This window comes from Phymastichus coffea, unplaced genomic scaffold, assembly GCF_024137745.1.
Source record: "Phymastichus coffea isolate CEN01 unplaced genomic scaffold, Cenicafe_Pcof_1.1 PCOF00210, whole genome shotgun sequence".
Taxonomy (NCBI): domain Eukaryota; kingdom Metazoa; phylum Arthropoda; class Insecta; order Hymenoptera; family Eulophidae; genus Phymastichus; species Phymastichus coffea.
This window is the reverse complement of record NW_026707021.1, coordinates 27475-44042: the sequence shown is the minus strand read 5'-3', so window position 1 is coordinate 44042 and position 16568 is coordinate 27475. Positions and strand designations below refer to the sequence as shown.

Sequence of the window (16568 nt, the reverse complement as noted above, 5' to 3'; positions counted from 1 at the left end):
GCTTTCTCTTTTCGCACTTGCAGTCGGATTAAGCGCTTTTGATTTGCATTTGCTCGGACTAACGCGAGTTATATTGCAGACTCCCGACCCCTATTTTTTTTAAGAGAGAGAAAAAGACAAAACGACGCGGTGAGTGTGAATTCGCTCTTTCGATTCTGTCTGTATGAACGGTAAGCCCAAACATTAATCCTGAGGTAACAGGCTTTGTATATTCCCAATTCTTTTCAAAAATAGTAATTTCAAATTGCCACGATTGAAAGCTGACGATGTTAAAAGATACAAAGTTGGCGAAAAACTAATTTATTTTAATGTATCTTGTACATTTTTGATTAAATTGAATGCATATCCCTACAGGAAAATCCATCCGTTCACAAAGTCTTACTCGACGTTTCAACGACAAAATTTATTGTCATTTTGTGCTATACTGTTTAATTGAGAAGCTCCTTTCGTGACTAACTAAGTTATCCCTGCAACGATTCAATGCCGATTATCTAAAAATTGAATGACAGCTTTCATTTGATTTATATAACTGAAAAAAGAAATGTCATCGACCTTGTCTAAAGTACACATAATGCTTTCGAATTAAATATTTTGAAAAGCGATTATTAAACGACTGAAATGATTGAGGTCGCGCAGAGAATGCAAACACGCAATACGCGATGCAAATTACTGAAGCGCTTTCCGAAGGTACGATTAATAGCAGAATTTAGTGAAGAGGGCTTACGCGCAAGCATTACTCCGAGTACATTGCAATGCGAATTCCATCGGGATTGGACAGTCATTTTGGTATGACAAGAGAATGCCCGTGAATTGGTTTTCATTAGCGCCGAAATTAATCCGTAATTGCAATAAATCCATTTGCTTTCGACATAAAAATAAGTCTTTATAAGTTGCGTGTACGTGGTGTATTATATTTTTTTTTTGTATTTTTTTTACTGCAATGCACGTGAAGTGAATATAATAGAAAGACACTCGGAGAACCACATATGTAATAGGTACGTATCGTAAATTGAGAAGTAGTTAACCTGTCGCGTGATCCTTCATGCAGCTACCGAATTTTCCGCCTACTTGACAGTGATCGGTCGATCCTGTACTCGTAGCTGAAAAGTAAACGCGACGTGAGCTTACAAGATAACCATACACGAAGTTTTTGATTGTTGCGTATTATGCTTTACCTTCGGTGAAACACGTCTCGATGTTATTGCGCAGTTGATCGTAATTAGACACACTGTCTTTATTTTGATCCAAAAGAGATAGCAAAACACTTTTGTCTAGGATTCCGTTTGTTAGCTGAAAGAGATTTGATGTTTATTACGCACTAAAAGCTTATTTTGGCAAACAACTGAGTGCATAATAACAGGGAAATTTTACTGAAATAATTATGCTTATCCTATATTGATGTAACGTTTCCAATTTTTTGCATCACATTGCAAATTTCGAACACAAAGAAAATTTTTTTTATGTGTGGCTGATACTTCATTCATAAAAGATAACAAAAGGTTAATAAGAAAAATTTCTGCCCTTAAAATTGCACTCAGAAGGAAAATGTTTCAAAGTAGAAGAATTATTTAAAATGAGAGTCCTCTTGTCGAAGATTATTTTCTTTTTTAGCGTATAATGTAATTAAAAGTCAATTGAAAGAAACTCACAGCACCAAGCTTTTTCAGCACACACGCACGGACGCAGTCTGATTGTGGGTCATTTTTTTCAGCCATGTCCAGCACTTGGTCTAAAAATTGAACGTAAATACGGCATAAAATGCGCCTTTAAATTTCGCATTATTATATCAAGCAAAAGTAATGCAATTATGTATCACCCGGAGAGATTCCCATTTCGCTTGCACATTCTTTCATTTGATTTGAGAATTGAAGATCCATGCAGTAGGTATAGCCCTAAAAATTGTATAAGAACAAAATTTGTTTAAAAAAAATCAATTTCGAAAGAATTCAAGCTTTCGCGGAATTTAAAAACACCTGCGTCGAAAATTTTTCGTAGCTTCAGTCTCGGAATAAAGCCTTAAGTAAAATTCATTTCTAAAATTATCGCATGAAAAATCGCTCGATGTGTGAAAAGTCATCGATTAACTACAAGCATACATACCATTACGAGGAAGCCGCAAAGCACCGCAAAGACGCACTTCATCTCAGAAAGCGTGAGAGTAGTCGAAACGCGCGAAAGAAAAAAAGAAAAGTGAAGCCAACGATCCAACGCTGGAATTGCGCGAGGTGCGCGTCGACGCTGCAATTTATATAGAATCGGGAAAACTCCGCGAACAGGATACGACATCAACTCACTTGAGCGCTCGGTTATTTGCGAGCTCTTATCAGATTGTATTGCGTAAGCCCATAGCCAACTAATTACCAATCAAATCTGCCAAGATTCGAGGTCTGCCCGCGCGTCCGAGGATCACAGAACGCGAAAAGTGTAGTAGAATAAATCGTTACGAGAGAATCTCCGCGTGAAACCGTGCGTGCGCGCGCATGTGTTTTTTTTTTTTTGTCTTTAAGACTTCCTGCTGGTTTATATGGAGTGATGTTGAATGTTGATTGCGTCTGCCTGCGCTTTTATACACTATTGTTTCTTCGTTACCGGCATAATTTTGACTGTGAAGCCGTTTTTTTAATCTCTATTTTACGTTTTAAAATATTGTTAATTTAGATGATAAAGCTTTCATTAAAATGAAATTATCGTTAATTTTTTTAATCGACTCAGTTGTCATTACAATCTTTATTAAGAATACTAACACATGGTATTACACGTCTGAGCTTTCGGTTACAAAAAAATAAAGAAATCCACCGACGAGGAAAAAAAAGCCAAGGACTTTGCGGTTGCAATTAGCGTGGCCCATCATCCGGTGGCGTCATCTCGAACACAAGCAGGATGTACTTCGGTCAGAATTAGAGGGTGCAGGAGAAAAGCAGTTAGGCGGAGATAGAAAAAAAAGGAAGTTAGGACGTTAGCAAATGATTCTGCGTTGCAGAAGCTTTGATTCCGAAAGAAATAATTGATCCAACGAAATTTTCTTATTTCGAAGAAAATAACTTTCGTTTACGGCAAACACAAGTGAACGGAGAATTGTCTTCCAATGCACCTGCTATCGTGGAAGAACATAGAGCATAAGACACAAAGGTGCATTGTATATTTGCTTCCCTATTCGCTTTCGACAGTAGCATCCTATCGCAGAAAAAAGCCCGTAAATAAATTCAAATAATGTTATTAAGGCGCACATCCATCCAAGAGTCTCGCTCGAGTCGAGAGTATAAAAAACGCCTCATTAAAATTTCCTCATCGGTCCGAAGGTAAATTTCGAGGGCGGCGAGGGCGAGAGGAGAGAAAGGGGAAAAAAATGCGAGCGAGGAGAAAAAGAACCGCAGGAAAGGGCGAACATTTCGGTAAACGTTTTCCGGGACTACGTAGAGGGATGAAATTAAAACGGTATAGAGCACAGCAGCCGGTGCCGCACGAGGGCTGCCGCCGGGAGTAATTTCCTTGGGCTATACGTGAGCCGCCTAAACCGAAACTCTCTTGTCCAGATAAGGCGCGCACCGTGAGGAGTCGAGACAAATGATAGCAAACTGCTTGTTTACCCGTCCTTCCTACGCGGCCCGAGTCTATTTCTTTTCCGCCGACACGATTCGTCATAATGCCAAGGGTCATTTCTTCGTCCCTACCGTCCTTGACTTTCGCTAAACGCACCGACAGGTGGGCTTTGTTCCTCCCTTTTGCGTATATGTGTACCGAGCAAATCTTTATCTTGCGCCCTCGACGGCGTGCGACCGCTTGATTCATCGACTGATAGCTTTGCTGGCTTAGTCGGTATTCTCTTTGTTTCTTCCAGCGGGAGACTGATTGTTTGGACACAGCCTATTACTTCTCACGATTTGTCAACTGTAATAAAATTAATTGTTTTACTTTTTTCAGCTTGTTCCCGTTAAATAAAAAGGAAACGTTTGGGTGGCCGCTTGAGAAATTCCATTATCGAAATCATCATTCGCATCGTAAGGTTCACATTAGCTGAAACATTACATCAACTATGCGAAAAATAAAATTTTCGTATCCAAATAATAAATTTACTGTTCTTTGCAATAACCTATTGAACATTTTCTTTTCCACGTCGTTGAGCATTTGTCGTCGCATAATCAGAATATTAATAAAAAGTGCCAATATCATATTTTATTTGAAGCCTCATCGCTTAAGTACTGAATTCCTTTGTCATCATACATTATGAAACCTTGGAATCCAAACCATAAAAGAACCTGTCGATTTCTTATCTACAATAAATCTGTGCGCGCTCCCATTGTTATTTTTTTATATCCCAACGACCGTAAACCTTAATAACGCGTTATTCGCCGTACGCGAGCGCTTCGCATTATACAACTGACTCTCGCGAAAAATAAGAAGAGGAAGAAAACGTTCCGTTCGGGAAAAATCAATCGTACAGCGGGACATCTGCGCACAGGCGAGTGTACGGGCGGAGCTAAAAATTTCAAGGTGTCCTCGGAAGACAGCGCTGAAAATTTCAAGCATTCCGCAGACCCCTTTGCTCAACTCGGCGTGATTTTCTCGAGCGAGAGGGCAAACGACACGGGAGAAATGAATCGGGGAGAGCATGGTATTTGGGGCATTTGCCGTATTACTTATGTAACGCCTCGTCGTTCTTTTATTTTTTTGCTTTCGTCGCCTATCTTTATAGTCCATTGCGGAGCGATTCGCGCTCACGCGTTCGTTCGTAGACGCATAAAAAAGATAAGAATGCAGGAAGTAGGGTGGGCACGAGGACGAGGGGACACGTGTGTGCGCGAGCTTGGGATTGAAATCGAAAGAGAAAAGGAAGTACCGCTGGGGCGTCGCAGGTCAACAGTCGTTTGGGACTCGCGACGCTGCGAGGACTGCTTGTAATGACTTTTTATGGCCGCGATTATAACAACAACAAATAATGAAGATCCTTGCCAGTCGATATAACGAATCTTCAACTGTTACTGACGATTCGCGCGTGGCGATAACAATTGATTGCGTTAAAAGCGCGACATTTTTATGAGCTGCAGGAACAATACTTTATTATAAATATGAAAATCGAAGAAAAAATCTTATTTATAAACATGCATATGTATGTGTATTGACTGATACATCATTAAACTGAATAATATTCTCTTCGTTGTTTGTAATAAATAACAAAAAAGTTATATTTGTGTATGAACGTTTTTGCTATTCCCAAATGCTGTATAAATCCGACGATCAATGATCGATGCGAACTTCCAAGTGTGCATTGGTAAAACATTCCATTTAATCTAAATGGAAATTTGCGTATCGCTCCGACTGATTTTTCTCGCACGCGCGTACGTCAGTTTTACTTAAAAGTTCAAACTGAAAATCCGGCCAATTTTCAAAAGATCTTTAGGTACGATACGATGCGCTTTCCCCTCCAAGCGCATCGTAAGTCAGTGAACTCCACGCGTAAAAATATCAAAACCTCCCGGAAAACACTTTTTTCCTGCAAAGGGCTACGGAAAAATTCAGTAAATCGCTTACGAAATAGACCGAGTAATCCAGCAAAGAGCTTTCCTTCCGCGAACCCAAGTCCATCAATCGCTCTCGCGTGCTGTTGAAAATTTAATCTGGCCGTTTTTTTTTTCTGCGGCCTCCCTCGTGGCTGAGAAAAAAACCAAGAAGAAGAAGAAGTAGAAGAAGAAGCAGAAACTGTATGTAGGCGGCGCGATAAATAAAAGAAGAAGGATCATTGCGGCGGCAGGTGGGCAGGTGCTACGTACTCGCGTGGGGGACTTCATAAGAGTATATAAATTTTCCGGATTACAGAGAGAGCTTGCGCGCTCTTAAATAAATACCGCGCCGCGAAGTCGTATTTCTACGCGCCGCAGCGTGGAAAACAATTTTGTCAGGATTTTTTTTTTTTTTTTTTTTTTTTCGTTTCTTCAAGTACCAAGAGTACCATCTTATTGCAAGTGGTTTTTAGACGCGTTGCGTTGCTTATTGCTTACGGAATTACGCAGGGTGCTCGCGTTTTCCTCAGAGGGAAGGATATTGGATTTCTTATTGTTCCACGGCTAACGAATGGTCTGATTATTTAATAAGCTTGAGCTTTTCTTTCGGAAGGCCTCTTATCGCCGGAATTGGAGGCTTCTTTGTTTTGCTTGGGTATTGCCCCGTTGCGGATGTAAGTGTCGGGCTTATTAAAAGCACGGATGATTTGTGGAAAGGCATGAGGTCAATGGAAGCTGCGGATACCGAAAGAGTTTCGTTCCGCGTTGCGAAATCATCTGGGAATGTTTGATCATTTACATAAGTGGATCTTCCTGGCAGTTTTACTATGCCTTCTATTTTTGGACTCTGGTAAACACAGAACAGAAGAAAATTATACGATTGAAATGAAAGCTTTCGAATAAAAATTACAATGCATTGAACTTTCACGTCAACGAGACGGTGCTTTCCTTTTACAACATCGCCGGACACGCGATCACGTCGGAACTTGGATTACACCCGAAATCAAAGCTATCCATCACAGAATAATAAGTTCAATGACCAACTACGCCGGAACACGCGAAAATATCCTCCCTCAGAGTGGAAAACTGCGGCGCCACATCGTCCTTCAAAAGAAAAGACAAGTGCGAAGCAACTAACCGCAGGTGCGAGAAACCGTTCCTTTATGGCCATGGCGAGCTTGCGACCGTGCACTTTATGAAAAAAAAGGGCGCGTGCGTTGTCGAGGTAAAAAAGGAAGCTTTATTGACTCAGTGCGCGAGGCTTAAATTTCGCTCCGTTCTTTTTTGCCGCTCGAGGAAAAGCTTCGAGCACTAGTAGTAGTGAGCACTTTAGTGTCGGCGCCTTCTTTCTCTCGATTGCTTCGCGGAAGTCTTGTATCGCGAGTGTTGAACTCGGCCTTCTTTCTTCCTTTTTTTTCTCTTGTTTTACTTGCGAGCCACTGCAGTGTGAGACAGTCTCGTCGATTATTGGAGAAAATCCATTCTTTAGTTGGTTTTCTTTTCAGTCATGCGGATATGATGAACTCGTAGGTGAGACGTTTAATTGGGTCCTTTTTTGCGCAGATCGAGCCTCGTGCTTTGAGAGATTTATGTGAAATAAGTATAGATTAATACGATTTTCAAAGTAAAACGGATTCCTTTATTGTACTTCACAAAGTAATTTTTTCAGCATGTAAAATTACATTCTTGGATTACTAACTTTTTGCTTTAAGAAAGTAGCCTCTTAATCTTAATACTTTTGGTTTAAAGATGTAATTAATTGAAACAAAATTTTGTTACTACGTTTACGCACTAGAATTGAAATAATATAAATCGTTTTTTCGTTTGGTCCAATAACAATTACTTGTTTTTATTATTTAATTAGACGTGTCACTACTCAATATATTCATACTGCGAGCTAAGTTCCTAATTGATGTGCAAACTCCAGTAACACTTGCGCGCTATTAAAATAAGCTTAGATACTCTGAAAGTGAGTGCACATAAACTGTTTATGACTCGATAATGATTTCCCTAAAACGTACTCCGGCTCAGTTTATGTATATGCATGTAAACAGTCTTGTGCTCGATTCTATAATAAACAAAAATAACGTCCAAACTATAAGTCGCATTATCAAAATTTCGCAAGCATCAGAAAAATATCTCGTTTGCCCCGGTGTTGAATAACAGAGTCCACTTGTGATCTCAATGCTTTCATAACGGAACTTGGCAAAATTACGTATAGCTTGAGACCGAGAAAAGCAATGACTGTGCGCTGCGCAACGATTTTCACGTTATATCCAGTAAAATTCTTAAGCATTTTCAGAGCGAAAGAACGAAGGAAAAAAGCAAACTGGTTTCGCAATTCCACCCAATCGAGAAACAATAAAGTGCCGTTAGGACAACTGTTGCCAGAGCGACAATTTGAAAGTCAGTGAGGCTTGAATCCATCGCCGTCCGTTTTTCGAGCGTTCGCTCGGCGACGCGTGCGCGCGCACGCGAAATTATACGCGAGACGCGACGCTTAAAAGCGTTCGCGTGCGCGGCGCTGCAATTTTAATAGCGGTCGCCGCTCGATCGTGCCGCGTGTGGTTATTAGGCCGCGTCGACATCGTGTGCTCGAACGCCGATACGCGCGCAACAAGTCCGCGAGTTTTACGCGGCTCGGACTTGTCAGCGACGACGAGGGCTTTCTAATCGAATGCGTATGGATCCGCGGCGAGCGTAGATCTGGCAAGCTGTAGATATTCAAATTTTCGAATTAGAGAAACAAAGTCGTTGACTGAAGTCTATCGAGTTTACGTAACTTTACATTTCCGTATGAAAAAAAAAAAAAAAAAATGTCGAACGTAAGAAAATTTGACGCCAAACGGCGTTGCGACACCATAATCTTTCGAACGATTTGAAGCCGAATCGATGTAAAAGTAATACAATTCGCGTGCTCGTAGCGAATTTCATTGTCGCAGAGCAGCCGTCATTTTTGGAAAGTGCAATTAGCCATAAATATCGGCGAGTCGCGCGCAAAAGACAAAAGGAATAGCCGTATTGCGAAATCCCGGCGAGGAAATGGCAATCAAGCGGCGGCGAAGAAGCGAGAGGAATGAGGCGGAATCCTCATCCGCAGGCCGACTAATCCCGCATTCGCCACTTAGCGCGCGCGGTGTTAGTTCGAGAGTGGAATCATGTAAGAGAAAGAAAAAAGAAGTTCTCCTCTCGATCAGAGAGAAAGCGGGAGTCTCTATCTCGCTGCCAGTCCATTAACTTGAACTCTCCTCACACCCCCTTTTAACCGCAGACCTCCTCCTCCTCCTCCTCTTCTTGTCGCCGACTGCTCAGCACAGTCTGGCGAGGACGTGTCGTCGGGAGCGAGAGGGAGAGACTGCCGGATTGACGTGTTATATTCGCGTTGACGCCAGAGGTGCGCGCGCGTTCTGCATGTTGCGCGACAGGGAAATTGCCCCCTCAACGCAACGACGCGTAATTGCCTCTCGAGTAGGCTGTATATACGCGATTCAATTTTCTCTGATCCTTTGTTGATGAGACGCGTCGATCGGATAAAGCGCGGGCTCTTTCTTTTCTAGACCGATGCCGCTTGGAAGGCGACGACGAGTGTTGTTCGCGAAGATACCAGACCGTCGGCATTATTTGCCTGCGATTTGTTAATTACACTTCAGCGACAATACTTTTTCTATATTGTAAGTACTATATCGACATGATCCTGGCCGGAACGTAACTTAGGATCTAACGGATTTCGAGGTGCCGTTACTTCTCGAGTCTTCAAACGAGGCAATCGGTGAGATAGTGGCATTTAATTAACTTGATTCCAAAACGACACGTTAAGCCTGCTTTTCGATAAGAACCTAATAAGCAATTTTTGTGATTTCAGCTCGCGTTCTAACAAAACTTGCGTTCAGCAAAATTAGTTTGTAAAATATCGGATATCATGGTTGAATCGCGCTTCAAGGAGTTCGATAGTTTTATAAGGTTCTATATTTAAGCTGATGTCAAATGCCTACCTCTTCCGAAGCCACGATTCAAATTTTATGCAACAGTTACCATTATGTTATGTTCCGAGACTATTCTTTCACTTATTTGATGAATTATCTGAATCCTGTATTCCAAGGAATATCGTTGATCAATCTATTCAACTTGACGTCATTGTGTACGTGGTCACTACCTATGCAATAGCGAATCCACATTGTCACGTCGTCTCTAAAAAACTTTATAATTGCGACGATAAATCAGTCTCGTTTTACCGATTTCTGCACGTTCCGCCGCGGACAATACGACACACGGCGAAGCCGAACAATGAGCCCACGCTCAATTCAATAATCGGACGCGACGGCGATCATCCGACGAAAGGATTAAAAAGCAGCCGAGAAGACGCGAGCGCTCGTCACGCCCGTTATTAAACGCATAAATAACTCATCTGCTTAGTCGACTCGAGGGGCGCATAATACCTGAAAGGGCTCTCGCCAGTGCTGCGGCCTAACGTTAGCGCGTTGCTGCAACTTTACAGTCGGCCATAAATTTGCTCGCGCGCGACCCGAGCATCCCCCAGGCTCCCGATTCTCCAAATTATTACGGCCGCCGCAGAAAGGGGTGCACGCGCGCGAGCGTTTTTCGCATTCCTCGCGGTCGCTTTACTCCGTCTCCGTGATACGCAACGCGCGACTTGCGGACAGCCCGACGCTTTTTCCGTACCCCGGACCATCTGCAGCTCTGCGTGAAAACAAAAAGAAACGCCACCTGGTATAACTCAACAGTTATTAACGGCATTCTTTTTTTCCGGACAACGTACCCCATTTGTACGCCGCGCGTCGTGCTAATCACTGTACACATATGTAAAACACGATTGATGCATTCCGCAACAGTGTAATTCCATTTACGAGCTCGTTGGTTCAGATGAATCGCTGAGGAAGTGATACAATTGAAAATTTTTATTTTCGTATTACTAAATCCAATCACTCACAACAGGTGATGATGTGCGCATACGTTTATCGATGCCTTACTTCAATTTTAATGTATCTTTATGATCCTATTAATTTGGAAAATTGCTCTTGGAAAATTCACGAAATCACGTCGTTCGCTACTTATTCATTGAAATAATGAAAAATGGTTGAACAGTTAAATCAAAGGAGGGAACTAATTAGCTGAACACTGAAATATCCACCTTGGATTTGTAAGCCAAAACGATGAAAAACGACTGTTGAGATGCTAATCTCAACAATCTAAAGTAAATCGGCTACATGTAATAATTTAAAAATTATGAGTACCTATAATTCATTCGTTTCTTGACGAGCTCGCAAATCATTCAACAAAGCTTCTAAAATATCCCTACGCACCTGCCTCAGTGTAAGCATAACTTGAAACCCATCGTATACGCAAGTCGTAACTTTTCCAAACACGTGCTATAAGCAGACGGCGCGCGCGTGTCGATTGTGCGGTGAACGTGCTGCACACGTGATGGAGTCTTTACAATGGGTACAATATACCTACCGCGCCTTCTGCTACCACCCATTGCCAGTCGGATTCGCCGCGATGACAGACGGTCTGCTGCATGTGCATTTTTCGTCTTTTTTCCTCGCGACACCTGATGCGCCACGTGTATATTCTTTACGACCGGGAAGGTTCAGCAATTTTTTCAATTTGTGTATTTTCGCGCGTAAAGAAAAGTGTAAATTGATTTTATTTATTTATTTTTTTTTCAATAGATATATCCAATATTGATATTTGTGGATTTGTAATTGAAAATACGGAACATTGTAAGATAACAGTAATATCATAAATTCTTCATTTACAATTGAACTATTGATATTTATAGATTTGAGCGATAGTTATTAAAAACATTATATTTAATGCAAGTTTTTGTACCTGACCATGCACATCATTCTTCAGAAAAGATAGAAAAAGATTTGAAAACAATTTTTACAATTCTTATTCAATACGGCATTTAAAAAATATACATATTTTTTAATGATGCAATTCAATATACTGTATGCCTTATATATGTCAGTTGTATTTTTTTCTTATTGACTGAAAAAATTAAAAGTACGCAAAATTTAGTCGATATTTTTATCGCCGTTACCGTAATACGCCGAAACAAAACTATCATGCCAACATTTTTAATCAAAGTGAACTCGGAAGAAAACTGAATTGTGCACATAGTTTTCTAAATTGCTGCTTCTGAAAGTATTAACTAATTTATAAGATAAAACCGATGTCAGTAATTACATGTATTCGTATCTCACCCATTTAGAGCTTTGATTATTGTGTTACGTTGTTAACTTACTTGGCCTTTTCAGTTGTATCGCAAAGTCAAAATATGAAATGCCAATGTTTCATTTTTTCTTGTTTCAAAATAACATTAAATGATTATCTTATATCGTAGGAACGAACAAATTTACTACAAAAGGAACTTATTTGTTACGTGTAATTTTAATTGACGAATGAACATTAATTTTAACTTTTACTATTTTTTTTCAAATAAAAGTTGTTAACAGATAATAATTATTAATACGCTCTTAGAATATTTTTAAGTGACTTCGAAATTTCGAATGTAAGATCAAGAAAAATTGAAACAATATCTCTACGTTTCAAAAATTGGTTAATAAAATGCACTCCACCGAAAACTTTCAATATCGCGTTCTTATTTGATTTCTTGAACGTAAATTGTCAGAACTGTACAGAAATAATACGTCTTCCCATTATCAATTCCTCGTTACAGGTATTTTATATCCCATTAAACATTGGTTCTTACGCTTCAGCTACATATCAAAATTGAAATACTGTTCTACCAACGTATGATGCTTTAAAAAAATACGACACTGCCTTCAATGTACCTCCTTGTAATGCAAACAACATCAGTATGACGTATTCGTTGCAAAGGCGTACTTTCATTACTGAACAGCTCTAAAAATAACCGTAAACCAGCAACAGCATGCGTATAAGTATCGAGCGCAAGCGTTCTGTATCTTTTCCTTTTCCGAAAGTGCACGCACGCAATCGCACACAATGGCCATTCTAAGCGTGCACGGCACACACACGCATAGCACACGTTCTCTCAACAAACTCAATTCCCTGTAAACACAGTCCGCGCAACCAAATCACTCCCCCGTTCCTTCGTCGTTACAACAAGCTTCGAGTGTAACGTATAGGCAAGATGTGTCTCGCGCACGACTCGGCCCCATTGTTGCTCGCGCTAATGCCTAGACGTTAATGCCCACAGCTATGCCTGCACGTGTGCGCGCTCTGCCTTAAGTGATGTACACCGCTGCCGCTGCGCACACGTCTGCCAGTTGAGAAGTGGAGCGCACCGAACGAAATTTCGCACTCGGCGTCGCGCGAAACTTTAACGAGCTTGTGGGTTAGTCGGCTCCCGGTTATGCGCGCGCGGATTCGGGGGAATCCCAAGACAACGCGCGTGCAACGGGGCCGAGAAGGAAAAGCGTTTTTCTGCTTTCCAACGGCGGAGACGCCGTCACGCACGCGTGCGACAGCATCGGCACCCGCACTACTATAGTTACTTCTAAAAAGAAAACTTCACATTAGTGACTTCAAATGTAACTTTTACGAAAGGACCAATAGCAACATCTACTGTTATTGATCTTTGTTACAAAAAAAAAAAGAACTTTGCATGTTTTACGTAATGGATAAGCTATTTTCATTTTGTTAATCGATAATTTGACGCCGATAGCATAAATGTAACTCACAGTTCTTTAACAGTGAAAGAGCATCGTTTATAAATTATTCATTCAAAATTTAACACAATGAATTGTTTATGCAAAAAAATCAAAAGCGTAAGACGTAAATGTTCGATGTTAATACTATGAAATATTTTCAAAAGTATTCAATTCAAAAGTTCTTTGGGTATTTTCAATTCTCTTGTTTGATCGCAATCAAGAACGGAGCTTACAATGCAAATGTTCGCTCTGCCTCTCTCGGTCCGGATTAGCACGCATGGAGATTCGCAGCGCGGTCGCAGTAAAGTCGCGGTGTACAAGAGGCAGGTATGGCTGTAGGCAGGTGTCGCGTGCGTGTATTACGCCACAGTAGGTGCAGCGTAAACCGGCATGCGTCGCGCTGCAAGGGAAAGGGGAGAGACGACCAGCAGCAGTACATTACGCACATTACCACACCGTTCGTGCTTGCGTCGGCGATTGTAGCAGCAGCCGCACAGCACGTGAAAGCTTGTGGCTATACGACTGATGTCACTCTCTCTCTCTCTCTCTCTCTCTCTCTCTCTCTCTGTCTGTCCTTTTCTCGACGTAGTTACAATGCAGAGGTGTTAGAGCGTGGGCAAATCCTATGGCGCTCCGAGTCTACTCAATAATGCGGTGCAATTACATAGATGCAGATTCCTCTCGCTTCGTTTGTCGACGTTGATCCGAAAATTTGTATTTTCAAATGAAGTTCAATGTCCAGTTTTTCTACTTTAATAGAAGCAGCTTCATTATCGCGTATTTTGTAATTGTGTGCGGAAGAAAAGTTACGTTAATATAGGATATTTTTTCGAAATGTTTCATGTAAATAATAAAATAATAAAAATGATTTTCTCATATGATATTTTGGCACCAGATTTTCTTCAATACGAAAACCGAAAATTTCTCTTTGACAATGCTTGTGCTACAAGCACCATATTATTCTCCACATATGTTAATACAACTTTTAAAAAAATGTCACTACTCTCTCCATTTGGCCTTTTTATTTTCAAGGTTAAGGACATAAGTTTTCTTAATTTGTCTTAAATATTATTATGAATATCTATTTGTTTAGGTGACCAATACATAACAAAATGTTATTAAAACCAATTTCTCTAATATATCTATTGATCTTAACATCATTTATTATCTTGATTGCTTCTTTTTGTTTCCATTATTTTGATTTTATCATCTGCTAAATTCTTTTTAATTTTTTGTCGTAGTGGCAGTGCTAACCGTTTTTTTCTCAAGAGAGGTATTCCACGGTACTTCAAAATTAAAAACTAAATGTAAACTCAAATTGACCACTACACAGAACAATTGCATTTAATATACCGTTGTTATTGCTATTATTATAAGAAAAAGGAAACAACAATTTTATTTATAAACTAAATTAATAAGATTTGCAGAACAGCGTTTGCTGACGATTTGTCATCGATTTAGATCAATTTATTTTATTTCCTCTCGCCGTACGAGCCGTACAGCTGTTGCCAGAGCAAACGTGTATCTCCCATGCGGGAGTCTGAAGTTCAATTCCCGACGAGTACCAATAACTTGGTTTTTCAAAAATCTGTATGTATGCTAAAATAACACCGTTGGCTCTCTGGTAGTTTGGATTCCATCTTAAGCCGCAGGTCCAGTAACCAAGTTGGCATCTTAAAGACTTTAAGGTGTTCCTGCCACTCCTTTTGTAGAAACGATAAAAAATAACTATGTAAAAGTAGTCCGAATGCTTCTCAAGAAAAACTCCTTTCCCCGACAACATATATACATAAAAAATCACACTGACCTATTGGTATATCGGCCTCTCAGATAGAGAGCCACCGCTATCTACGACTTATTATTTATTTGTATGAATATTTTGAAAAAAGTAAAAAGAATGTAATTATACCAAAAATATAGATAAAATAAAATATTCCAAGTATTATAATTTTGACCATTTTTAAGTATAATTTTCATACCTCTTAAATGTTTTCCAATATTTGTAATAAGTATATAATTGAGCTGTGAAGTAGATGAAAGAAATCATGTGTCCTTGCACATTTGGTGAGTAGTAAGGTTTATAAAAAGTTGATTTGATTATTTTAATTATTAAAACTATTACCTATATTTACTATAATTTTTCTTTTTCACTCGTATCTTGCTTAAACATGCTATCAAATATTAGACTTTGAAATCATAAAATTGTCTTGTGACCGTGAAGTTTACTTTCCACCAATGCCACTGTAAAAGTTCCTTTGCAATAAGTTTTTCCAAATTATTTAAGGCTTGCAATTTGTAAGTTTAAATACTGAGTTTATTATTATTGTTACTTTTGACAACCAACTTTGGCAAAACTAACTAGAGTCTAGAAGCCAGGGGGGTTCCGTCATGACCCCCCCCCCTTTAGACTACTAACGGTCATTTCATTTTGCGTAGAATATGAATTTAGAATTTGTTCATCGCGTTAGATTTTTAAGATATTCTAACCTTAAAAGGCGGATAAAGTGGTTTCTTAATGTAGATTGATGTTCTGTAACATCTCAAAAAAATGTTTGAGAGAAGTGAGTGAGAATCAATATTAATAACAATATAAAATACACACAATCCACACATAAGACTTTATAGACATATTATATCCTAGAAAGCTGTTATCGTTTTTATTGTTGAATTTTTATGAAGGTTTTACAAGATTAATAAATAACCTGTAATAATATTTATTTCATTTACATTGCACATTACTTCATCTTTAAGTTGATGATTCTAAATTTTTTATTATTATTAAAGTTTAATGAGATAAGGTCTAAATTAATAAATACACTGATTACAGGAAAAAGCCATGAAAGGCATAAAACAATCTAGATTTATTGAATTCAAAGATTGATTTAAAAGAAAAAAAAGCTTAAAGAATAAAATAACTAAAAATGACATCGTACGCACTACAAACTGTAACGAGAATTATATTATTTATTAAAAATTATTAAGTTTATACACTTCAATTGCACAGGTTAATTACATCCAATTGATCGCCACTTCTTGCAGTGTTTATTAAACTCGAGCTACACTCATTCATATATGTACGTTATAATATACTGCCAGCGCAAACTGTAGAATAAGATTGAATTGAAGTATTGCAATGGAGAAAATTATGTTAACAACAGAATAAAAAATAGATAATGAGATACATAACTAATGGAACATAATTATCATATATGTAACTAATTATATTCTAGAATGGAAACCTACTTACAAAATTAATGGAAACGATAATCTTTAATACATGAAAATTAAACGATTATTGAGCAGACAATCCCTCCAAAGTAAGTTTCTTTTGGAGAGATAACCACTATGATTAAAATTAATTGTTTCTAATAATTAATTAAGCTCGATGGAATTTAAAAGATCTAACGAACAT

The 16568-nt window shown here is 39.2% G+C and overlaps 2 protein-coding genes across 3 annotated transcripts in view; one reads left to right on the top strand and one right to left on the bottom strand.

Annotated features, from left to right (window-relative positions):
- LOC131674061 (protein roadkill-like) overlaps positions 1-16568 on the top strand; it is a 55229-nt gene that overhangs the window by 22287 nt on the left and 16374 nt on the right. The window lies entirely within an intron of this gene.
- On the bottom strand, positions 869-2251 carry LOC131674062 (uncharacterized). Its single transcript, XM_058952545.1, has 5 exons — positions 2101-2251; positions 1817-1892; positions 1650-1729; positions 1176-1290; positions 869-1100 (listed from the first exon to the last, which is right to left on the bottom strand). Exons 1-5 carry the CDS (start codon positions 2140-2142, stop codon positions 1021-1023), a joined length of 393 nt encoding a protein of 130 aa, XP_058808528.1. The 5' UTR covers positions 2143-2251; the 3' UTR covers positions 869-1020.

Coding starts and splice junctions, on each gene's coding strand:
- LOC131674062 (XM_058952545.1), bottom strand. CDS start 2,142: ATGAAGTGCGTCTTTGCGGTGCTTTGCGGCTTCCTCGTAATG. Junction 1,893..2,100: donor TTTGCGGCTTCCTCGTAATG/GTATGTATGCTT, acceptor TACAATTTTTAG/GGCTATACCTACTGCATGGA. Junction 1,730..1,816: donor CGAAATGGGAATCTCTCCGG/GTGATACATAAT, acceptor TTCAATTTTTAG/ACCAAGTGCTGGACATGGCT.